The 24,507-nt window shown below is 42.0% G+C and overlaps 1 protein-coding gene and 1 pseudogene across 5 annotated transcripts in view; both read left to right on the top strand.

The window, feature by feature from the left end:
• The window catches only part of PTPRA (protein tyrosine phosphatase receptor type A), a 115,408-nt gene that overhangs the window by 65,309 nt on the left and 25,592 nt on the right, over positions 1 to 24,507 (top strand). For 4 of the 5 annotated variants that reach the window (XM_072943920.1, XM_072943919.1, XM_072943916.1 and 1 more), the window contains 4 exons: positions 9,677 to 9,761; positions 11,243 to 11,316; positions 11,527 to 11,663; positions 24,223 to 24,313. In XM_072943920.1, the coding sequence (XP_072800021.1) occupies positions 9,677 to 9,761; positions 11,243 to 11,316; positions 11,527 to 11,663; positions 24,223 to 24,313 (387 nt within the window). Of the gene's footprint in view, positions 1 to 9,676; positions 9,762 to 11,242; positions 11,317 to 11,526; positions 11,664 to 20,154; positions 20,249 to 24,222; positions 24,314 to 24,507 lie in introns of those variants that run through there. The other variant, XM_015241804.3, reaches the window with a different exon arrangement.
• On the top strand, positions 15,892 to 16,330 carry LOC140687501 (ATP synthase membrane subunit K, mitochondrial pseudogene; annotated as a pseudogene).

Below are 24,507 nucleotides of genomic sequence, written 5' to 3'. Positions count from 1 at the left end.
TTCCTGCATAAGTAATGGTACACTTGAAGGTTTATAAAGTCCCATTAAATAGGGAACATTTGAATCAGAAAAGGAGATACTCTGTACAGCAACTGCTCTTTAATTTTAAAAGATTAAAAATAAAAAAGAGAAGTAGGTACGCTAACTCTTTATATTTTGTCCATCTGCCACTGTATTTGGTGAGGAACAGTGAGGTGTTACGCTGTGTACAGGTTTCCCTGGACGTTCCAGCTCTCACTTTCTTAAACTCAGGAACTAGATTTGATTAATGTAGCATCCTTGCAGATCACGTTCACTTACCAGATTCTGACTATCAAATGTAGAATTTAATAGATTTATATATATACTTATATATTTTCCCTGTTTTACCTAGGTAACTAATATGGGTTTGAGTAGCTTCAATATTATGATTAAAAAGAAATAAATTACTTACTATATTTAGATTATTATTAATTGTGACATACTAATATAATAAATCTTTTTAAGTTTACAAAATAATTTTGTATAAATGCCTTTGATCAAACAGGAAAATAAAGAGGCATCCATATTCTCAGCAGTCTCTAAAGCCTCATGTGTGATGATGATTATACCAGAGCATATATTTAGAAGTATCGCTGTAAATTTTGGTTCATATTCTAATTTTAAAGCCAAGTGCCTTTTGAGAAGTGAGGCTATTGTTTTGAAACATTTGCATTATAATGTGTTTTCTAAGCAGATGATGTCTTATCCAGATGAATTAAGGGCTATAAATTTGAAATGCATTCCAAATTATTTTAGTAGAGCCAGTCTTTTCCTAATTTTGAAAAATATAAATAACGTAAAATTTACCATTTTAACCACACAGTTCAGGGCCATTAAGTACATTCACATTATTGTGCAACCACATCAGCACCATCTATTTCCAGAATTTTTTAATCATCCCTAGCTAAAACTCTGTAAACCATTAAGCAGTAACTCCTCATGTCTCCTTCCTCCAGCCCCTGATAACCAGTGTTCTACTTTATGTCTCTAAATTTTTCTGTTCTACATGGGATAGAATTTAAATGGAATCGTACAATATTTGTCCTTTTGTAACCAAGTTTTCGTTTAAAATTTTACTGGTGTTAATTTGAGTGATTTCTGTAACATATAGTAATGTATTAAATCCAGTTCTGGCATTATCTACCAAGTACTCTTCACCATGAAGTCAGTAGTCATGAGCATACTCTCCAGTCGTTTAGTCTTCACTAGTTTTACATCTCAGTTCTATTAGTTTTGTTCTAGGGGAAACAGACTCTGAGACAAAGATTCTCATGCAGCACCTTTGAGGCAATGAAGATGAAGGCAGTAGAACTGGATGGAGGGAGGTAATGAGATGCCATACAGTTAGAGCGAAAGCAGCAATGGCATCAGCTAATCCCACAGGAAGCTCTGGAGGTGGACTGGGGTGAGGGGAACCTTTCTCCTGGGCTTGGTTACTCTCTCAGGCCAAGAGCAGTTCCTAGGGAAGAACTTGACTGAGAGCTGTTAGCCATTAACCCTCCCAGCATCTGGACAGGTAGACTCTTCGGTCCTGAAGGAGAATCTGTAACGTCTACTGTTGTTCCAGTGAAGTTTGAGCAAAATAGTGATGCATGCTCCCATTCATGAGTAGAGTTCCCCATCAAAGAAAACGCTGTTGAATGATTTTGATACATGTATTAAGGCCGGGGAAGTGAGGGGCATAGTGGAATATTTGGGGAGGTAGTAAATTCAGTGGTTAAAACTGGGCTCTGGTGCGAGACCATCTGAGTTTGTGTGTTGGCTCTACCACTGACCAGCAGGGCGGGGTAGATATTTAATTCCCTGTGCCTCTCTGTGCCATCTGCAAAGTAGAATGGGAGCAAATTTCCTTCATAGGGTTGTTGTGAGGAATGAAGTAGCTCTGAACTAGTGCTTGGCCTAGTGCTAGGTGGGCATGAAGCAATTGCTAAGCACCTCCCACCACCTCTCTGACTGTCATTGTTGATTAGGTAGGAGACTGAGGTGGTCAGTGATCTCAGTCATTCAGCTGGAACGTGTGGGAAAGGGCACTGTAGGCCTCCCAGGGCAGGGTTATCTTGTAGCTTAACTACCACAGTTGTAGACATCAGCTCACCCTCTGCCCCTGTACCTTTTAAACAAAATTCTGCGTAAATGTGTCTCATCCTACTTTTCATTATAACAGTTTTCCAAATTACAATTTTCACATGAAGACCTTATAACTAGCATTTGTTACATAGCAAGAACATAGGATAAAGCTGTTTTGATCCCACTTTATTTTAGATGTGATCATTTCTATATCTGGGTTTATTAAAAATTCTAGAATAGTACCCTCTTTTTTTAACATTTTTTATTGAGTTATAGTCATTTTACAGTGTTGTGTCAAATTCCAGTTTAGAGCACAATTTTTTATACATGAACATACATATATTCATTGTCACATTTTTTTTTTTGCTGTGAACTACCACATGATATTGTACATATTTCCCTGTGCTATACAGTATAATCTTACTTATCTATTCTGCATATGCCTGTCAGTATCTACAAATTTTGAACTCCCAGTCTGTCGCTTCCCACCCCCACCCCCTTGGCAACCACAAGTTTGTATTCTACGTCTATGAGTCTGTTTCTGTTTTGTATTTATGTTTTCGTTGTTGTTGTTGTTGTTCCACATATGAGCGATCTCATGTGGTATTTTTCTTTCTCTTTCTGGCTTATTTCACTTAGAATGACATTCTCCAGGGACATCCATGTTGCTGCAAATGATTATGTTGTCATTTTTATGGCTGAATAGTATTCCATTGTATAAATATACTACATCTTCTTTATCCAGTCATCTGTTGATGGACATTTAGGCTGCTTCCATGTCTTGGCTGTTGTAAATAGTGTTGCTGTGAACACTGCGGTGCAGGTAGAGTAGTACCCTCTTAATATTTGTGAAGAAGGAGTCCTCAAAAGCTATAGGGTTGTAGAACCAGGCAGGATAAACATTGTACTGCACCTTAAAGTTTCTCAGCTCTCAGGTCACCTGCTGTCCCTGGCTTTCTCCTTCAGTACTTTGCTAGAGTTGGAGTCTAGAAAGGGGTTGACATTCTCATTGAAGAGCTATTTGGGGATTATCGTAGTAAATGACATTATTATATAAACTCCACTTATGATGGCTTTCCCTAAGTACCTTTAATAATGTATTCATTCAGCACCTATTCGGTGCTAAGGAGTCCAGAAAGAAAAAAACAGAAAGGTTCCCTGTCTCGGGGAAGAAACATGTGAACACCAAGAATCAAAGTCCACACAGCTATGTTCTGTTGGATATACCATACAAAGTGCCTTGAGGAGAGCTTAAAAGACTCATTATACCTGGGGAATTGGAAGGAGGCGTGAAGGCGAGTTTGGGGCAGTTTAAGTCAATATAGTAAGGGAAATGAAGATGCACTGGATAGGGTCAAAGTAAAGGAAACATGAAAGAGCAAGTCATGAGTTTGAGGAGCTGTACACAGTTGATGTGCTTGAGGTGGGAAGTGGTCAGAGGCAGCCTCAGCGGCAGTCATTGAGCTCGGGAGTCACCTGCTGATGTTAAGAAGGAAGTGGCATGGTCAGATTTTTGTTTTAGAAAGATAACTCCTGAGGCCCTAGGGAAGATGGATGGGCATAAAAAAATGGTAATTTGGCCCAAGACAACAGTGATTGGGTTCAGCCCAGAGGTTTGGGGTTCTTGAGGAAATTGATGACTTTTGCTGTTTTTAGACCACTTAACAGCTTACAAGGAAGTGCTTAAAACATTACAGCTCTGCCTCTGAGAGTTGATAAATACTTCTATCAAAAAGTGTAGAGACAAGACCAAAAATAGCTTTAGGAATTGAGGCTAGCGGACTATGACTTTTACTTCATTGATTATTTTTGCAGTTGATCAAGATATGTCTGCGTCCTTGGGTGACACACTTGTCTACATGTGAGCCCTTAGAATAATGTAACCCTTTGTTTTCTTGGAAAAGGGATATAAGCAAATAGATAAATGTTGTACCAGAACACCATTTTAGTACTTTTAAAATGCTACCCCCTGGCCTGAGTCTAGGAAGTGAACTTCTGTTAGAATGGATCATTGGTGAGTGGGGCCTGGGAGTGGGGGCAGCAGGAATGGGTCACTGTTCCTGCCTTGCCTGCATCATACGTCGCCACCACTCCAGAGGGCCCTGAGACGACAAGGCTAATAAGCACAATGAGATGACGAGTCTGTCCACTTTAGGAGAAGCCCTCGGAGGGTGACTTCATCCTGAGCCTGACTCTAAGCCTGAGATTTGACACCGGGAGCTGTAAATTCCCTCCTGTTTGCTTAATAGATCTGTGACTCCTTCCTTCACGCAGATGTAGGGACATCTTTACTATCTGCATTGTCTTTAACCACATCAAAGACGTGAGTGTAATTCAGATGTCAGGAGGTAAAATCAGACTTTATTATGATAGAGGACTGTTTTGACATGAAAGCTTGGGGAACTTAAAATGTTGTTTTTCCAACAAACAAATTCATAGAAAAAAGATCAGATTTGTGGTTACCAGAGGCAGGGGGTGGGGAGAGGATAAATAAGTTCTAGGGCTGTAGTGTACAACATGATAAATATGATTAACACTGCTGTATGTTAAATGTGAAGGTTAAGAGAGTAAATCCTAAGTTGTGTGAGTTCTCATCACAAGGAAACAGTTTGTTTCTATTTATTTAATTTCGTATCTATGTCAGATCATGGATGTTCTCTAAACTTACTGTGATGTATGTAAGTCAGATCGTTATACTGTACACCTTAAACTTTCTGAATTTCACTACTCTTGGTACCTCATATAAATGGAATCATACAGTATTTGTCTTTTTTTTGACTGGCTTATTCACTTAGCATAGTGTCTTCAAGGTTCATCCACATCGTAGCATATGTTTCCTTCCTTTTTAAGACTAAAAATATTTCATTGTATACATATACCACATTTGCTTACCTCTTCATCTGTCAGTGGACATTTGGTTGCTTCTACATTTTAGCTATTGTGACTAATGCTGCTATGAACATGGGTACTCTTTTGGGCATATACCCAGAAGTGGAATTGCTGGATCATATGGTGATTCTATATTTAAATTTTTGTGGGACTGCTGTACTGTTTTCCACAGCAGCTACACCATTTTACATTTCCACCCACAGTGCACAGGGGTTCCAATTTCTCCACATCCTGGCCAACACTTCTCATTTTCTGAGGATTTTTAGTAGCTGTCCTAATAGGTGTGAGATTGCTCCTCATTTAAAAAAAAATTGATGCAGTGTCTTCTTGCACAAATTGCGGAGTAGACCAATCAGTGGTTCTCAACTCAGGGTGATTTTGCCCCCAGAAAACATTTGACAATGTCTGGAGGTGATTTTGGTCCTCAGTTTAGGGTTTGCTACTGGCATCTAGTAGCTAGAAGCCAGGGACATTGTTAAACATCCTACGGGGCACACGACAGTTCCCTGCAATGTCCTTAGTGTGAGGTTGAGAAACTCTGGTATAGATAAAAGAAAAACTCGGTTACTCTGTTGCTGTTAGAGTGAAATAAGTACACGGGGATTTACTGTACTGTTCTCTTTACTCCTGTGTAAATGTGAAAGTTTTCCATTACAAAGTATACATGCAGCTTGTATTTTTTAAAATACAGAAGCCATCAGCACAGCTCCACTCTGTGCAGAGTGCTATTTTCCCCACTGAGTCTGATGAGACACCACAGCTTGTTGCTCAGCCTGTGGGTGCACTGGCCCCGGTTGGCGAGCCTTTGGTTAAATATCCTGCTACCCCGAGGCCTGCTTTCATCCCCAGTCCCGGCTGACTCTGAACTTGAGGTGTTTCGAGGCTCAGGCTGGCAGAACTAGTACTTGCCTTCAGCTGGAGGTCCTTCAGCTCTGATTGATCTCTTCAGCACTCCAGTCCCATCTGCTTTGTCCCTCAAAGTTTCTGGTCTACTCATGCCATCCTTTGCTGCCTTCCAGACGTGCTTTTCATTTCATTAGTATTTTTATAGTTCTTCTGTCATTTCAATGTCCTTTTGGGAAGAGAAAGAAATACAGTTATGGATTCAGCCCACTATCCTGTCTTGAGCCAGATTTCTCGAATTACCTTCTTTTAATACCTAGTATACAGCCCTCTGTGATTGGCATTTAACAAAGACATATTTAGCAAGAAATCATCGATTCTTTTATTCATTCACTCAGTGTAGTCCAGTGTTTGTTTAGTGCTCACTATGTGTGAAATTCTGTGCTAGGTGTTGGGTGTATGGTGAGAAACAAAGCAGATATGTAATCCTTGCCTATGTGGAATTTATGATATAAAAGGAGAGACACTCATTAATCAACTATACTCAAAAATATATCATTACCGAGTGTGAGAGGTATTATCAAGGGAAATAATAGAGTGTTCTGTGAACCTAATAAAGAAAATAATAACTAACACTGACTGCTTACATAATATGTGCAAGTTACTGTGCCAGGAACTTTATGTGGATGATCTCATTTAATCTTTAGAGTAACTAATTTTAGAGATAAGGAAGCTGAGACTTAGGGTCATAACTTAGTTTTAAGTCAGGAAAGACCTCTCTGGGAAGAGTACACTTGAAATGAGTGAACACTGGGTGACCAGGAATTAGCCAGGCAAAGGATGGAGGGAGGCTATATAACAGCAGCAGGAATAACATGTTCAGAGGCCCAAGGAAAGAGTGAATTCAGCACGGAAGGATGCCAATGGCTGAAGTTTAGTGAACAAGGGAAGAGTAGGAGGAGAGAGAGAAAGCAGGGGCTAAATGCGGAGGTTGTTACTGGCCAGGGTAAGGATATTAGATTTCATTCTAAAGGCTTGGAAACCATCGAACGGTTGTAAGAGGGGAACATGATCTGATTTGCTTTCTTGGAGATCACTCTGCCTGTTTGTGGAAAATGGACTGGCAGGGGACAGAGGCTTAGTGTGATTCAGATGAGAGAGGACACAGATTTAGACTAGAGTGATGGCAACAGAATGGAAAAACGGGCAGACAAATTTGAGGTGTTGGTTTTAGCCCTAAAACATACTACTTGCAGCTGGGTTGGATGTAGGAGATAAGCATGAGGAAGAAATTAAGGGCATTTCCACATTTCTTACTTGAGTGACAGGGTGGGTAGATGACAATGCTAGCTGCTGAGTGGTGAGAGAAACTTTTTTAGACCCAGGAAGTTTGCATTGCCTGTGAAATTTAAAGTGGAGATGATATTATAGGCTCAGAAGAGAAAGTTCAGAGAGAGGTCTGACCAAACAATGCAAATGTGGAAATTGCTAGCATATTGTTGGAGCTTGCAGCCTGATCTGATCAACTAGATAGAGTATAGAGAAGAGTGCCGAGACAGAGCCCTGAGGAAGTCGGGCATTTAGAGATCTGCTTTTAGAAGAGAAACAGCTAGTGAGGGAAAATCATACGGAGCAGCCAGGAAATAGAAGGAAAACCAGAAGAGCGCTTTGTTGTGGAAAGAGGAAAGTTCTTCAAAGAGGAGGGAGTAGTCAGCCAATTTGAATGTTCATTTTAATGTGAGAATTGCCGTCAGCAAAGAAGCATAGTATAATATCTCCCGTCTCTTTAAATAAAACAAACAAACTTTCCACCCCACATCTCCCTCCAACTGATGCTTTTCTCTGCATCTCTTGATGGTAAAAGTCCTCACTTCAAATAAGGAACCGGTATCTCCCTGTCTCCTCTTTTCATCTTTATTTTACTCCATTGGTTTTCTCCCCAACTGCCTAACTGAAACCACTCCAGAAAAGGTTGCCAGTAGCTGCCCTCTTGTCAAAGCCAGTTTCACTTCTCTGTCTTCATCCTACCTAATCTGTTGGTAGCATTTGATTGAGTTGATTACTCCCTCTTTGAAAAACTCTGTACTTGGCTTGCATGACCCCACATTCTGCTGGATTACCTCCTACCTCATGACTGCTGCTTATGAGTCAGTTTAACTAGCTGATCTTTTAAAAGAATGTAAATCCAGTTATCTCTCCCCTGTTCAAAGACCTCCAATCACATAGTGTTTCTCATCACATTCAGAATTAAATCCATACTCATTACCATGGCCTACAAAGCCCTAGGTCTCCTGGCTCCTGCCCACCTCTCCAGCCACGTCTTGTACCAAAACTGGTCTTTGTGCTATTTCTTGAACCCACCAATCGCCAAAGGATTCTTACGCTTGTTCCCTGTGCCTAGAAAGCTCTTTGCACAGATCTTTGTGTGGTGCACTTCTTCACATTATTTAGACCTCTGCCCAGTATAACCACTTCAGGCCTTCCCAAACTACTCTAAAGTAGCCAACCACTGCCCCCTCCCCAAAAATCATCACTTTCTATCCCCTTACACTTCTTTTCTTCACGTCACTTGTCCGTGTCTGAAATGGTTTACTTGTTTATGAGCAGTTTTCCCTTACTTCCCCCAGAGTGTAGGCTCCCTGTCACTTGCCTGCTTGATCACGTCTGTACTCCCAGCATCTAGAACAGTGCCTGGCCTACGGTTGCTGGTCCATAAATATTTTTCTGGATGAATGCTGCCAAGAGGTTGAATCAGATGACAGTGGGAATGTTTCCATTGGCTTTGACAATATCCCATTTGTTGGTGTCATTGACCAGCAGTTTAAATGGAGCACTGTGGGTAGACGTCAGAGCAAAATAGATCGCATCCCCAGAGGTAAGGGGTTAGAGAAAGCAGTTGTTCTGTAAGGCAAGTCTTGTGGGAAGTCACTGTGGAGAGAGACGTGGGGCTGGCTGTTGGTGGCTGGAGGACAGTAAATGAAGTCAGGGAGACAAGTCTTTGAGGTGACGATAATAGATGTAATCCAGAGCATATGTAACAGGGTTGACCTTTACATGGGGAGACCTGCTAAAGAGAATGGAAAGTGTTTCTGCTCAAAGGGATGAAAAATGGTAAAAATAGGTACAAACTCAGACTGATTATGTAATTCGTGGTGGGGGCATGAGAGTGGCGGAGGAGGAGGCAGCGGCCGCTCGTGGTCAGCTGCCTTGAGGCTAAGTGTGAGGTGGCGAGGAAGCCAGGCCCTGTGGAGTGGAAACGGCAGCAGTGGAAGGAGGCAGAAGACAGTGCCCAGCGTTTCTGGGTATGTAGTGCGTAAGGATCTAATAGTGTCTCTGTGCCAGGAAGCCGTTTGGATTTATGTTAGGAAAACTGTCTTTTTTCCTTCCTCTCCCATCTTCCTCTAGATGGAGCCCATTGAGCCTGGGAGAAAGTACACTGCTGGCCTTGCACACCCAGCTGGCCATCAGGCCTGGATGTGTTCATGCTTTCAAATCTTTGAGTATTTCTTACATGTTAAGTACTATTTTTGTTTTAGGCTCTATAGCAGTGAATGAAACAGTCTCTACTTTGAGAGAGCTTTTATTCTAATGCAGGGAGACAGTAAATAAATGCATAAGTCAGAGATGAGGTGGGCACGTCACCCGGGGCCCTCACCCTACCATACCTCCCTCTTCACCCCGTAGCCTTGGGCTGACAGTGGGAGGTGTTCTCTTTTCTCTGTCCCTCTCCTCATGCCGTGTCATCTACAGAAGCACTGGAGGAGCCCTTCTTCCTTATCTGATGTTTGCCTGAGCAGCTGATTGAGCCCTCCATTACATAGAATGATAATGACATCTTTTGTTTTCTTGATTTCAGATGAGACGCCAATTATTGCAGTGATGGTGGCCCTGTCCTCTCTGCTAGTGATCGTGTTTATTATCATAGTTCTGTACATGTTAAGGTGAGCGTGCTAATGCTTCTACATTCCCTTGGACTCAATACCCCAGGGTCTCAGTAAGCCCACACAGTCCAGAAGACAGTAGGATAAAGACACTGAGAAGATAGAGGGGAATGACTCATGATAGTTCTCCTCCCCTTTGCTTCCGTCTGTCCCAAGTCCAGTCCCCCAGCTGTAGTTTTACCTAAAGCCCAGGGCAGCGGTTTAGAGGTTGAGGGAAGAAGCCACCACCTGTTACTACTGAGAGGTGTTTGAAGATCTTCAGATCTAGCGCTATTGAAGCAACCCCTGAAAATGCCCCAGTGGAAATTATGTGCTCAGTGAAGGCCTACTTTATTTCTAGTTGGGGCTTTGTCCCCACACTCCTCTAGGATCCCTGACCCTGTCATGCTGATCTGAACCATGTGAGTTACAGGGTTCCCCTTCTTGACTTTCTTTTAGTGCCCTCTGGATATTACTCCCCAAATAGGGAGCAAAAGCCAGGGAGGGGGGAACCCAAGGGAGGGTAGAGGGAGGTGCATTTGCTCTCTTTCTGCTGAAGTCACCACCCTGACTAATTGAGTTTAATCTGCCCTTATCTGTGGCTTCAGCTGCTCTGTGCTCCCTCTGTTCTTCTGCAGGGATGAAGAGAGGGGAACCTTGTAAACCACTACAATTTGTCATGTGTCTCACCTTCTTGTACGAGAGTTGCACCCACCCAGTGTGAAGCTCTGGTTGCACTGGGAAACAGCAGGATTTTGTTCGATACATTTGAGTTTTGTTTGATACTCTTATCTCCCCCCACTGTATTCTACCCACACATCCTGTCTCCAGCTGGTGTGGCTGTGATCTCCAGTAAATCCTGGACCGAGCTGCACAGAGGAGCCGTTCAAGCCAGGACGTACTTGGGGCTACCTGGGCTGGGTTCTGGTGTGTGAAGGGTGAGCAGGAGCATGCTGAGGTGCTCAGTCACCATGGGATGGAGCTGCCTCAGCGTGTGCAGAACCTGTCTCTAAAAGAGCCTGTTTTAAAGAGAAAGGAAAATGTCATATGATATCACTCATCTGTAGAATCTAAAAAAAAAAAAAAAAGGACACAAATGAACTTATTTACAAAACAGAAACAGACTCACAGACATAGAGAGCAAACGTATGGTTACCAGAGGGTGGAAAGCAGGTGAGAAGGGGTAAATGGGGAGTTGGAGGTTCGCACCTCTCGGGGGGTGATGGACATGTTGGGTTTCTTGATTGTGGTGGTGGTTTCACGGATGTGCACATCTGTCGTAATTCATCAGATTGTGCGTCTGAGGTATGTGTAGTTTACTGTTCAAAAATTATACCACAATAAAGTTGTTTAAAAAATGAATAAAACCAAACAAAAAAGAGCCTGTTTTCTCGGTAAAGGATATTTTAAAAGGCTGAATTGATAAGTGGAAACTACAGAGCCAATGGTTGGTCTCTCTTGGCTCTGTGCTTAGTGTTTCACTGTGAACATTTTTTCATTAGGTTTAAGAAATACAAGCAAGCTGGGAGCCATTCTAATTCTTTCCGCTTATCCAATGGCCGTGCTGAGGATGTGGGTAAGACACCCCTTAATGACGTGGGGAACCTTCATGGAGAAGAAAATCAAGAAAACAGGCACTTCCCAATTCTAAAAGGAAAGGAAACAAGAGAGGGAGCAGCCCTAGTGTTTGGATGCCTGGTCCATGAGATAGAACCCCTAATTTAGTCTCCAGAGAAGGGCTGTGTCCCTGGGGCACCTGACCAACCTTCCCCCTTGTGCACTGCAGAACCCCAGAGCGTACCACTTCTGGCCAGGTCCCCAAGCACCAACAGGAAGTACCCGCCCCTGCCCGTGGACAAGCTGGAAGAGGAGATAAACCGGAGAATGGCTGATGACAATAAGCTCTTCAGAGAGGAGTTCAACGTGAGTTCTTTGTGGAGGCTGGTGTGTCAGCAGGGAGGAAGGCAGACCTAAGGTCAGGCCTTTTGAGTCATGGGGTAGAAAACAGGTTTCTAGTGGGTTAAGAGGTGAGAAATTTTTTACCAAATTCATCTGCCTTCTTTCCTATGTGATTATGGACAGGAAATGAAAAAAGATTTACCTTACCTCTCTCATCTGCCCATCCATCCGTTCATTCATCATTGCATCTGCTACTTTGTTTAATAAATACTTATCAAGCATATGATATGTGCTAGGTGCCAGGAACTTGCTGGGGACCAAAAACAGATCTAGTCTCTACACTGAGGGAATTTGCTATCCAGTAGGGAGATCTCCATAAACTAGAACAAAAATAACTATATAAATTGAAACAGCAACATAGGGCATGAAGACTGTTGGAGAGTCATAGGAACCTGTATTAAGAGGTGGCCTATTAGAATCTAGAGCAGGGGGCCCAGGGTGTCTTAAATAAACAATAGGAGTAGATCAGTGTGGCAAGTGAGGACCATGGCAGACTGCAGGGCCTCGGGCCTCGTCTTGGGTAGTACATAGGTTTGTATGTTTCCTAATTCCCTCAAGGAAACAGAACATGTTTGTGAATCTACCAGTTAATGATTCCAGTCCACCATTTCTGATCCCAGGTCATAACTTCTTGAAAGAAATTGTGTTTTCATTGAGACCTAATCATAGGAAAGGGCACCGGGAAAATGGGGATGGGGAACATTCCAGGCACTGGAAATACCAGGAGCAATCTGTCTAATAAGGGTGGCTGAGGGAAGGGCACATTCAAAAAATAATGAAGGGCTATGAGTGACTGAAGGGCAAACTCAAGGGAGTAGTAAGGGATGAAAATGTGAAAGAAGGCTGGGCCAGACTTTAGATTTTATAGATTGTCATGAGAGAAGTGGAAAGCCACAAACCAACTAGATTTGTATTTTGGAAAAAATAACTCAGGCTGCTAGTTAGAGAACAGCCCATGGGGAGGCCAGGATAGAGCCGGTAGTCCAGTTAGGGGCTGCAGCAATTAAGACCAGAGGTGCTGATAGGCTGACATAAGTGGTAATGATTAGGGAGAGGGGAACAGATTTAAGGACTCAGAGGGACAGTTCCAGGGTTGGCTAATTCATCCACTTGGGCACTGTTAAACTCTCATTCGCCTTCATACCTTTCCATTCAGCCGTGTGTCGGCTTTGTGTCTTAGCTGGCTCCCCTCATGATGCCAAAATGGCTGCCCCAGTTCTAGGCACCATATGGAGGTAAACAAGATCCAGTGGGAACAGGATCACTGTTTCTTCCTGTGTATCTCCTTTTACTGGTGAGGAAAACTTTCCCAAAAGCTTCTGCAGACTTCTCTGGTCACGTGCTCCTCCTTAAGCCAGTCATAAGCAAGGGAGAAATAGGCTTACCGCAGCTGGCTGAGACCAGCCAGAATATTTCTGAGAGGACAGGCAGGTAGCGCACAGAACAGAAGCTCTAGTAGCACGGAGGGAAGAAGGAGTGGTTACTGGGTGGGTGGGTCACCACTCGTATCTGTCCCACCACTGGAGGGCTTGGGAGAGTGGAGAGTGATGTGGTCAGATTTGCACTCTGAGAAAATCACTGGCCACAGTGTGGAGAAGGGATGGGAAGGAAGCAAGAGGTGAGGCAGAAGATTATTTACCAGGCAAGAACTAATGGAATAACTTGGACACTTTCTTCTGGCTGTTAGAAAAACAGCACCATTCAGTGCTTATTTTTGATCAAGAACATGCATCTCATCCCACAAGAAGCACCCCAGCCTCAACACTATAGCTGGATCTCCAGTAGGCACCCCACTGTTTTGTAATCTGTGGTGCCAACTGCTCCTGGGTAATGGGTATGTGACCCCATAGCCATACTTTTTCTGTGAAATGAGTTCTTTGTTTAGAGGTACTTCCATGAGATCCCATAATAAGGCATTCCCCTGAGTACCTGGATAGAGGTGGTATTCCTAGAGGCATGGCAGGCAAATTGAGATAGATGTTGTGGCAGCCACTTGCCATGCTACCACGGCCGCTGTGTTCATGGGTTCATTGGGCCAGCACTGGGGTGGTGAGAGAAAGGGTTCTTGCAGTGAGTGCCACCTGGTGAGCATACACTGGAGCATAAATAGTTCCTGTCTTTTGTGTCCCAGCCACCTACTACCCAGGGATTAGCTTAGAGACCGACATCCAGTGAAGTAGATAGTGTGATACCTTGCTTGAAGTCCTGTTCACTGGGTGGATTTCTGTTTTATACTCATTCAGAGTTATACCTTAAGTAGATTGTCCTGTAACAGAATGGTCTAGCATGTCTCACAGAGCTACTTGTACACTAGGCTGGACTTTTTTCTTCTTCAGTCAACTGTTAATATCATCAGGAAGTCAGAGTAGGCGTGTAGCAAGCGTTCTGTACACGTCACTTTCAGCTGAATTCTACACAGGTCCCAGCTTATGACTTATTCAATCACATAATACTTAGTTTATGATGGGCAGTTGAAGTTGTATGGATATCCAGTGTCCCATGGTCAGGCTTACAGTCTCTACCAGAGCCCAGTGCTAAGCTAGGAACACAGTCTTGCTGACAGGATCACAGTCTTGTGCCCAAATTCAAAGATTTTTCATTATGATTCTCCTGCTCAGCCTTAACCACAGACACTATGGGCCCCATACAATCTACCAGAGCTAATTTCTCTGTGGCCTGGATCAGCTAGAGAGCCTTCTCTCTTCAGATCACTCAATAAATAAGTCAGAGAAAGACACCAGCGTGTGATACGCTATCTCCAGGATCCAAAATTGCCAGCAAGCATCACTCCTCCCTGAAGTGGAGGGGGAACAAGCAGCAGCAACTTGTCCTTTAAGTTGGAGGGGATGTCCTGACATGCTGCAGGCCTTTGACTTTCAGAAAACTTGAAGGCAGGCCACTCTATTTTTATTTCTATGTTTAGCATATGTTTCTAAGATACATAATATCCTGTCAGCTTCATGGCATCAGTATAGTTGTCCAGGTGATGTCCTGTGCAACAGTGGAAAAGAATCCCAGTGAACCAGATCACAGCAGAAAGAGGTCAAGATGATTTATCACTGAAGCTGCTCCTGCCACGAGAAAGGGAAACTGCTTCGTGTAATCTTTGTACGTCACAAAGGGGAAAAAAGTACACTTGCTCATTAATAGTTATAGTCCAGGTGCCAGGAAGGTAGGCACATCTGGAAGAGCGACTGCAGATCTGCAGCTCCACGTGGTCATCTATGATACCAGACTGACATTCTTAAAAGCTGTCAGCTCGTCTGTTTGGTAGCTTGCATGGGAAGTAATAGGAAGCATCAGAATAGCTAATACTAGTAGTTATTGAGCACTCACTGCATGCCATCACTAAACTCAGACGTGTAAATGGATTATGTCAGTGTTATCCTGAAACTTTCAAGTCTCCTGTAGCACTTAGACTGTCTGTGATCCACCGAGGGACCTAGCCTTTTGGTAAGAGAGATTATTGCTCCAGCAGCTTGCATTTGCTCTTGCTACTATAATGGTCCCTGTCCAAAGGGTTAGAGGACCAGTGTGGTTATTCTGCTGCTTGCTGTAGAATTCCATTCTAGCCATACACTGGGAAAAAAGTTCCTAACGTGAGGCCAGTTCAAGCCAAAACTCCTTCCATCTCCTGGCCTGCAAGAGGCTCCATTCTAACCAGCATAAAATAGTGGCATTCTGGGTTCCCAGGAATTAGTTAGCTGAAAGCCAGAACCTAGTAGACCCCAAAAGGTGTATTTCCCTTTACCCAGTGGAGATACTGTGGTAAATGGCACAGATTCTGAAGGGACAATGAGGAGGAAGGTTCGTGGTATATGAGAGTTGATGTGCTGTGGCAGGGTTCTTTCTTAGACGTGCCCAACATTGAAGGGTGGTTCTGGGTCTTGAGCTGACTGAGGCCCAGGAGTTAAATGAGAAGGGGCCCTTCTGTAGCTTGGGAGTCTAGTCAGGCCCCTTCAGCTGACCTGAGCTGGCTGCCTCCTATTTCTGTTATTGGGAGCGTCACAACACATTATCCACAACCAGAGATGTCTGAGTCCTGGTGAACCTTGGCCTCTGAGGCTTTTTTCATCCCACTAAGATTAAGAATTCCATATTGGAGATGGCTTCTTCCAGCTGGGCCAAGGAGTAGCTGCATACCTTGAAGGACACAGGCTGTGGAGTTGGTGTCTTCTGGATAACTGAAACCATGGCAGGTCCAGAAACTGATGCCCAGTTCCATTTCACTAGCATCAAAAAATAGTTCAGCTCTTACACTCTCACAGGGAGAATGAACTGTGTACTGGCCACATATGGAGGCATTGCTTTAATAGTCTTATACTTCAAGTTAAGGTCTAGAAAAACTCCAGCTGTGAAAGCAGTATAAACGGATTCTAAACTGTACCTCATCTGTTAGGTTCCCATGCCTGTAGAAGCTGTCAGCTCATCAGGTGATACTTGATTTGTTCAGTAAATTATGAACCTGGAAAAAAAAATTAAAGAACCCCATTTTGAAGCCAGTGTCTTCTGAAAGATTCAAGCGCTTTCCTCGCCAGTGCACACCCTCTAGCAAGGTGTGCGCTGTGACCCCCATCAAGGACATGGGGAAGGTGTCAGTAGGAAGGTTGAGCCTGTTGGATCCCGGGTGACACTGATCTCTTTGTGCCAAGGGCTTTTTGGCTTTTCATTGTTACGTAGCTGAATCCAGCCTTTAGTCCGGGTTCCCACTGGCCACCCCACCATTAGAACCGTGACCAGTTTCCCAAGCTGTTACACTAACTGCAGAAGTTCAGTTACCCACACCGTAACTAGAAATTTGGCCCTATTCAATAATTATGCTCTTCCCTCTTTGGCCGAACATTTCCAAAGTCTTTATGAACAACTGTTCCTATGATTTTTGATGATACAACTCAGTGAATTCTTGCAGTTTCTTCTGGGTATTAGTTCTTTGCTTTTCTACCTTCTTTCAGTATTTTTCCCTCCACATCTTGTTATGCTTAACATCCTCATTATCCATGAGCAGTGAGAGCTGGGCTGTGGGGCGGTTTTCATCATGAAAACAAGATGCAGTAGAGAGCATAACAGAGGTTTTTAGAAGTTGACTTTCTCCAACTCCTCTGTTTCCTTTCAGCATCATTTCAGTTATCTCATTTTAACTTAATACCCTGTCTTTTACATGACCAGCCAACGAAAGATGTGAATTCCATTGGCATTTAGCAACTAGCAAAATTCTGAAATTCTAACATTTGATACAGCAAAGTACATAGCACGGTCATACAAGGGCCCAGAGTCTTGTGCCATTTTTGGAGGATGAGTATTTGATGTTGGAGCTGGGCTTTTTCTTGTTTTGTTATCTAAAATTGTCAGAAGTAATCCTCAGTTTCAACATTTCTCATCTCCCTTGAATTGGAACTCCCACTGTCCCCAACCCCTTTGCCATCAGCTAGAACACATCCTAGGTGACTGCAGGCCAGTAAGTGAAGTGACTGTTGTACAGTTGTGAAGTGTGAGTGGCTTGCTCTTTCCCATAATGAAAATTGGTTGACAGTTCCTTTCTTTCTCTTCATCTGAACGCAGTAATCAGGTTCACACTACCCACATTTCCCTCATCAGTCTCTTTAACAACAACCCCACTGTTACTAACTGCTAAATGAGTTAAGGTACTTTATTTAAAAACAAGAAAAGTCAGCTCAACTAAATTAAGCAAAAAACGAAAACCCATCAATTGGAAAGACACTGGGGAAGCTGGCAGAATCAAAGATGAGGTAGGCTACCAACCCTTGGGCAAAGCATGTCCTATCTTGGTGGGTCTGGGGCCCTCTAGGAAGCCTCTGCTTCCTCCTGGGCCTCAAAATCCTAGGAAAGAGAACCTAGCTGATACAGTGTAAGTTCGGTGTGACTGTGCTTGCATTAGTTAGCCCTGGAAGGGAAAAGGAGGAATAACACATAGGAATGAACATGCCAATTTGTGTCTACTATCATAGAGTGATATTCTTAGAATCATGGGGTGAGAAAGGCCTTCCTAAACCAAACATGAAATTTAGAAACCAGAATGGAATAGATTGAAAGGTAGTAAATATATTAAAATGTTAAATGTCTCCATGAAAAATTACACCGTAAGAAAGTGGCCAGCTAGGGGAAACTGTTTGCCACAGGTAGACAGAGAATTTTCCGTCATATATATAAAGAGCTTCTCCAGATGTGTAAGAAAAAAGTAAACGCTGCAGTAGAATAATTAGCAGTTCACAGAAGAAAAACAAATGGTCTATAAACACATGAAAAGAAGCTCAACTATTACCTAGTAATCAGGAAATCCAGATTAAAACTAACCAGTATTTGGGGCCTGTTAGATTTGAAAATTTTAAAAGGTAGATATCAAGTATGGGCAGAGGTATGGGGATCAAGACACTCTTACACGCAGATGGGGGGTTTCAGTTCATACAGCACTGGAAGGATGATTTGGCAGTATCAGCCAAAGTTTAGGGACTTACCCCATCTGACCTAAGTTATGGGACTCTAACAGAAAACCAAATATATATATACTTCTACAAGGATGTCCATTACAGCATTATTTATAATAGCAAAGAAAATAAGATGAAAAGTATCAAACAGTAGAATGCCTAAATGATTTCTTGCATCTATTATGAAATTCTGTACTATCATTAAATAAATGTGTTGACATAGAAAGACATGGGAAAAAACATATTTAAAAAAAACCTGTCTGTGTATTTGTGTGTGTGAATGTGTGAGAATACTTTTTTTTTTTCCTGGAAGAATACTGTGAACTGAGAGCAGTTCTTCTACAAGGCAGGTAGAAGAGAGGAGGGACATGGTAGGGAACTTCCACTTCCTGTTATTTGACTTTCTTTTACAACAAGCATATTTTTTAATAACATTTTGAAAAATAGACTTCAAAAACTTCTAAAAGCTTTTTTAATACAGTGGGGGGAAAAAGAGCTAATAAGAGTTTATTAACTTTAGCATAATATCCATTATGCTTTAATGGATCTGTAGCATGTAGAATAAAGAGTTGGTGTCCCCAGCTTGAACTGTGCCAAAAGTCTTGTGGTCAGGTCTCCATGAAAAGGAACATCATTAAATGGGAAGTTGTTCTGGAGAAAAACTGGACCATGGGGGTGAACAGCTGAAGGAACAATACATGTAAGGACATGACAGCTGTTTTCAGATATCTGACAGGCTGAAAGGAGCGTGTGTAGCATTTCTATGAAACCCCACCATGGTTGAAAGTTCCAGACAGTGGCTTTTGTCCTAAAGTTATAAGCTGGAAATTTATTGACCAGCATTTGTCTTAGAAGGAAGCACTGAATTTTTTAAAAAGAAACACTTTGAAAAGCCACTTACTGAGTTCCTTAAAGCATATTTAAGTTTTGAAAAATAAATAAGATTTAGTTAGCTCCTGAGATGAAGAGGGTGGGGAGACAGCAAGGGAAAGAACTGGAGGCAGTGAGGTGGTCAAAATCTGTGCATTGTGAGATGTAGAACCCCCCACCCCCACTCAGGACCCTGCATCTTCAGTAGAGACAGCTTAATTCTTGGGTTTCCAGGTAAAGAAGCATGTGTGTGTAGTCAGGAGACAGGATTGTGTGGCATCTGAAAGGAGCAGAGGCAAAATAGCATCTCCATTGATGAGTTGTCTCCAAATAAATGAATTGGAGCCAAAGGCCTTTGGGAATTAGTAGTAACTATGTCATAGGCTTTGGAATTTGACAGTCCAGGGGATTGGGAGTTCAGGACTTCAAGGGGCAGAGAAGGTGCCAACTGACACTGGGTTTTACACTAGTCAGCATAAGAGAAATACAAAAGAAATTGTGTATCTGGGTGTTAGGTCCTTCCAAACAGAACTGGTCCAAGGTGAGGTAAGCTGTCTTGGAAGGTAGTAGGCTCCCCAACACGGCAGAGTGTTCACGCACCAGTGACTGAGGTCAGAGTATTTGTAAGGGAATTCAAGCTTTACAGTGAATGAGGTACAGTACTACACTGGAGATGTCAGGCAGCGCAGTAAGGCAAGAAAAGAAATGAAAGATATTAAGGACTGGAAAGGAAGAGACAAAATAAGTTTTTCACAGAGGAGAATCTTGTCCTCAGAGAAATCCAAAGACTCATCAGGTACATTATTAGAATTAATGTTATTTTAGCCAGGTTGATAGATAGAAAAACAGTATAAAAAATTAATGCATTTCTATGCGTAAGCCACAATCAGAAAATATAATAATTTTAAAAGATGCCATTTACAGTAGCATCCAAAATGTAAAGTACCTAGGAATACATTTAACAAAATATTTACAAAATCTTTGGAGAAAATCATAAAAATGTTTGAAGACATTAAAGAAAAAAGGCCTAAATTAGTGAAAGAGATAAGATCAATGGATTAGAAGGCTCAATATTGTAAACTTGTCAATTCTCCCCAAACTGATATATAGATTCAATGCAATTCCAATAAAAATCCCAACAGGTTTTTTGTGGAACTTGACAAGCTGATTCTAAAATTTATATGGAGGAGAAAAGATTCAAGAATAGCCAAGACATTCCTGAAGAAGAAGAACAAGGTGAGGAGACCTGCCTTACCAGATATAAAGAGTTATTATAAAGTTTAGTTATTAAGACAGTCTTGTGTTGGCACTGGGATAGACGGATTGACCAGCAGAATACAGTAGAGAACCCAGAAGCAGATTCGTGTGTAAACGGAAACCAATTTGTGACAGGAATGCTGTTGTAGTTTTGGTGGGGAAAAGAATGGTCTTTACAGTAGAGTGCTCCAACAATTGGGTAACCCTATCGGAATAAATGAAATTCAATTCTTGTCTCATACCAAACACAAAAGTCAATCCCAGTTGTTGTAAACACTGAAATTTGAAGAACAAGATGCAGAGACAATAATGTAGGAAAATATACTATGATCTCACAGTAGGAAAGTAGTCTTAAGACTTAAAATGTTTATAAAGGAAAAAATTGACTACATTAAAATGCAAATCTTCTGTCTGTAAATAAATGCCATAAAGAAAATGAAAGGGCAGGCCACAGACTTGGTAAAATACTTGTAACACTTCTAACTGATAAAAGATGAGTGTCCAGAGCACATAAAGAACTCCTACAAGTTAGTGAGAAAATAATCTAGTCAAAAAATGCGGAAAACACTTGACTAGATTCTTCACGTATGAAGAAACCCTGTTGACCAGTAAACTATGGAAAGACAGTAAACCTCATTAATAATCAGAGAAATGTAAATTAAACCAATATTTGATACATTTAAAGTCTGACAGTAGCAAATGTGGATGAGGGTACAAAACTAGTGGAACACTTTGCATTGCTGGTGGGAGTGTAAAATTGTACAGCTACTTTGAAAAACAATTTGGCTTCATCTGGTAAGGTCAGAGATACTCACACCTGAAACTCTTGCACATGTGCACAGGGAGGCACATGGCAGTTACTGCTCAAAGCAGGATTATTACCTGTAAACAACCCAAATATTCATCAGTAGTAGAATTGATAAATAAATGTTGATTTGGTCTTAAATGGAGCACTACAAGATGAATGAACTTTGGCTACATAGAACAACCTGGTTGAATCTTCAGAACATAATGTTGGGCAAAAAAAAGCAGGTCACAACTTGATTATGATTCCATTTTTATCAAAGAATAGACCAAATATAAAAATATATTAAGGATACAGGATGTATGGGATACAAATAAAGCAAGGGGCTAATGAATACAAAATTCCAAGTTTACTTGTGAGAGAAGGAAGAGGATGTGATGAGGATGGGCCCGAAGAGAACTTCTGAACTAAATCGGGTGGTGGATGTACTTTTTTTTAAATAAATATAAAAATTGGAAAAAAATTTTAAACTGACACTTAAAAAAAAAAAATGCCTTAGCCTTGCTTCCCCAGTAAAGGGATGAAATGGTCTTTGATGCCACCTAACGTTTGCAGCGTATTTAACATCTTAGGCTCTTGGTTCAGCTGTTTCTGCCCGGCTTTCCAGGCTAGGCTTCTCAGAGTAGAAACTAAAAGGGGTCGGATTCCCCTTGTTTTCATCCCTCACCTAGGCTCTACAGTCTGACATTGTGCATCTAGCACAATGTTCTCTGGAGCAAACCCTTTATTTTATCTTGCCAAACAGTGAATGGCTCCTGTTTCTTCCTAACTTTCCTTTTAGGAGCCTCAGCCTAGCTGGCGACCCATGTTTTCTTCATCGTGACTGGCGGGGGTTGCTAGGGGTGCTGACTGGGCTTTGAGGGGCTGGCATTGTCGTTACTCTCCCTGAGGACTATTTTCAGGAATCTTGTTGTCACCGCCTCTGTTCTACGTCATTTGAGACAAGGGATGTCCAGGAAGAACAGTGCCTCAGGGTTACTCACGAGGGCTTTTTAAAAACTTGTATCTCATCCTGCCCTGTGCAAGATGGAAACTTGTGGAAATCTGGCCTATCTGGATGAAAAGAAGGCAGACTGTGGGTGAACTGGGAAGTTGCATTTCTTAGTATAATAACATGCAGAACCTCCAGGGTTTTAACTGAAAAGAAAATCTCTTGAGTAAGTGAAGGTAGATGAACTTTGAGACCTTGACTCTTGTTATCTTAGGGTCTTCCGCTTTAATTTTTCCTACCACTATCTTGCTGGTTCCCAACAAATTTATTTGCTTCTTCCTGACACTCGTGCTTCCACCTGGCAAAATTGGTTCCTTTTAGGCTGGCATTTCTTTTATTTAATCTTTTTAAATTATTATCCAAGCTAGAAACCTGAGAGTCATCCTTAATTCCTGTCTCTTTCTCTGCCCAACTTACCTTCTGTTCACTCTATCTCTAAATCTGGTAATTCTGACTTTATAATATATCCCAAATGTATCTGTTTCCTTGTGCCATCATCATCCCACACTTCTGTTCTTACCTTCCTCCCAATCCACTTTCCATATAGCGGCCTGAGTGATTCTTTAACCCATAAGGTGGATTGCAGTTTAAAAACCTTGAATGATTTCCTCATGCACTTAAAGTAAAATTCAGACTTTCTATTTGGGGACCTACATGGACATAATGATCTAACCTTGTCAATCTCATCTTCTCCCCCTTCCTCCTGACATCCCCACCAACCACACTGTCTATGTAACACCCTTACTGGCGCTTAATTTCCTCACACAAACCAAGCCTCCTCCTGCCTGTGGGTCATCACACATGCTCTTCTCTGTGCCTGGAATGCTATTTTCCATACTCATCCTTTCTCACAGAGACCTACCCTTAATCTGTATTGGGATATTTCTTGAGCTTTCTGATATTTTCTATAATAGCATTCTGTTCTTCTGTTGCATTTTTGGTGGTATATAATTCTGTATTTATTTGTCTGATGTCCATCTTGCACTCACAAGTTTGTATTGTCCATGAGAGCAAGAACTGTGTATATGATTGATTCACCACTGTTTGCTCTGTGCCTAACCTGATACCTAACAGATATACATTATATATTTGTTGAAAGAATTAATGAAAAATAATACATGAACCATAATTTACTTAACTGTTCCCCTACTGCTGAATACTAAGGTTGTTTTCAGTTTTGGGTCATCCTAAACAGTGATGAAGTAAATAATTTGAACATAGAGATTTTTGTTTATTTAGTGTAGAATCCAGAGTTGCTAGGTCAAAGGGTAGGAATATTTTTAAGGCTTGTAAAACATTTCCATATAACTTATCTGAAAGGTTGTCTAGGTTGGAATTTTAAACTACTTCTCTTTTTGCTTTTAGTTTTGAATATATAGAACACAGAAGGAGAAAATAGTTCAAATAATAAAGTTTAGCTTCCTACTCCTATGAAATTAATTTATTGAGTGCTTGTTCTGTGCCAGATGTGAGATTATCTTATTTACTCCTTATGTAGCAGATATTGTTATCCCAATTTTACGGGAAACTTTGTCTAAGAAAGCTTAACAGATCTGCTCAAGTTCATACAATCCAGACTGTCTCATGTCAAACCCTTTATATATGTTCACATCCCTCCCAGTGCTAGCTGATTTACGTTTGCTCCAAAACTGCTACAGACTCAGTATCACCGCAGCCAGATCCTCTGCTTCCTAACTGCTGCTGCATCCATGTGAAATGCCCTCCTCACCCACCCACCTGTCCTTGCTTCCTGACCACATGCTGCTAGAGCCTGGACTGCCATACCCCGCAGTCAGGCCCCTAGTTCAGCTCACCGTCCAGAGCCCTCCTGTGTGGTGTACTCTGGGATGCATCACTTCCTTAAATGTCCACAGTCCTATATACTGGGGTGGTCCATTTTTCCCAACATTGTAACAGGCCCCTAACCACGTAGTAATATAAAGAGCATGCTGCGCTCTGGGGATTCAAACTCTGAGGAGCTTGGATTCTATTTAGAGGCAAGGTGCACTGTCTGTATTAGGCTACAAGTAGTCACCTGGGCCCATTTTTTCCCTGAAGAAAAGGTAGAACTTACTGCCAGGTCAGAGTATGATGCAGCAGTTTGTGTGTTTGGTGTTTTTCCCTGTTAATAACTCCTAATTTCTCTTAACCTTTCAGGCTCTCCCTGCTTGTCCTATCCAGGCCACCTGTGAAGCTGCCTCCAAAGAGGAGAACAAGGAAAAAAATCGATACGTAAACATCTTACCTTGTGAGTGTTTATAGGGTTTATTGGGATGTAACCTGAAACTGCATCTGTAACCAGATATTCTGAGGGTAGAAAGAATCTTGTGATTGATCATAGGAAGGCTGATGATAAGAGTAGGGTCAAGACTTTGGGCTGAAAGAGGCTTTATGGCTCCCAGGGCAACCCAGGTGCTCACCAAGTCAGTTGGGGTACTTCAC

The sequence above is a fragment of the Vicugna pacos genome, chromosome 19, assembly GCF_048564905.1.
Source record: "Vicugna pacos chromosome 19, VicPac4, whole genome shotgun sequence".
Taxonomy (NCBI): Eukaryota; Metazoa; Chordata; class Mammalia; order Artiodactyla; family Camelidae; genus Vicugna; species Vicugna pacos.
The sequence above is the reverse complement of the archived record's forward strand: the minus strand, read 5'-3'. Positions and strand labels throughout refer to the sequence as shown.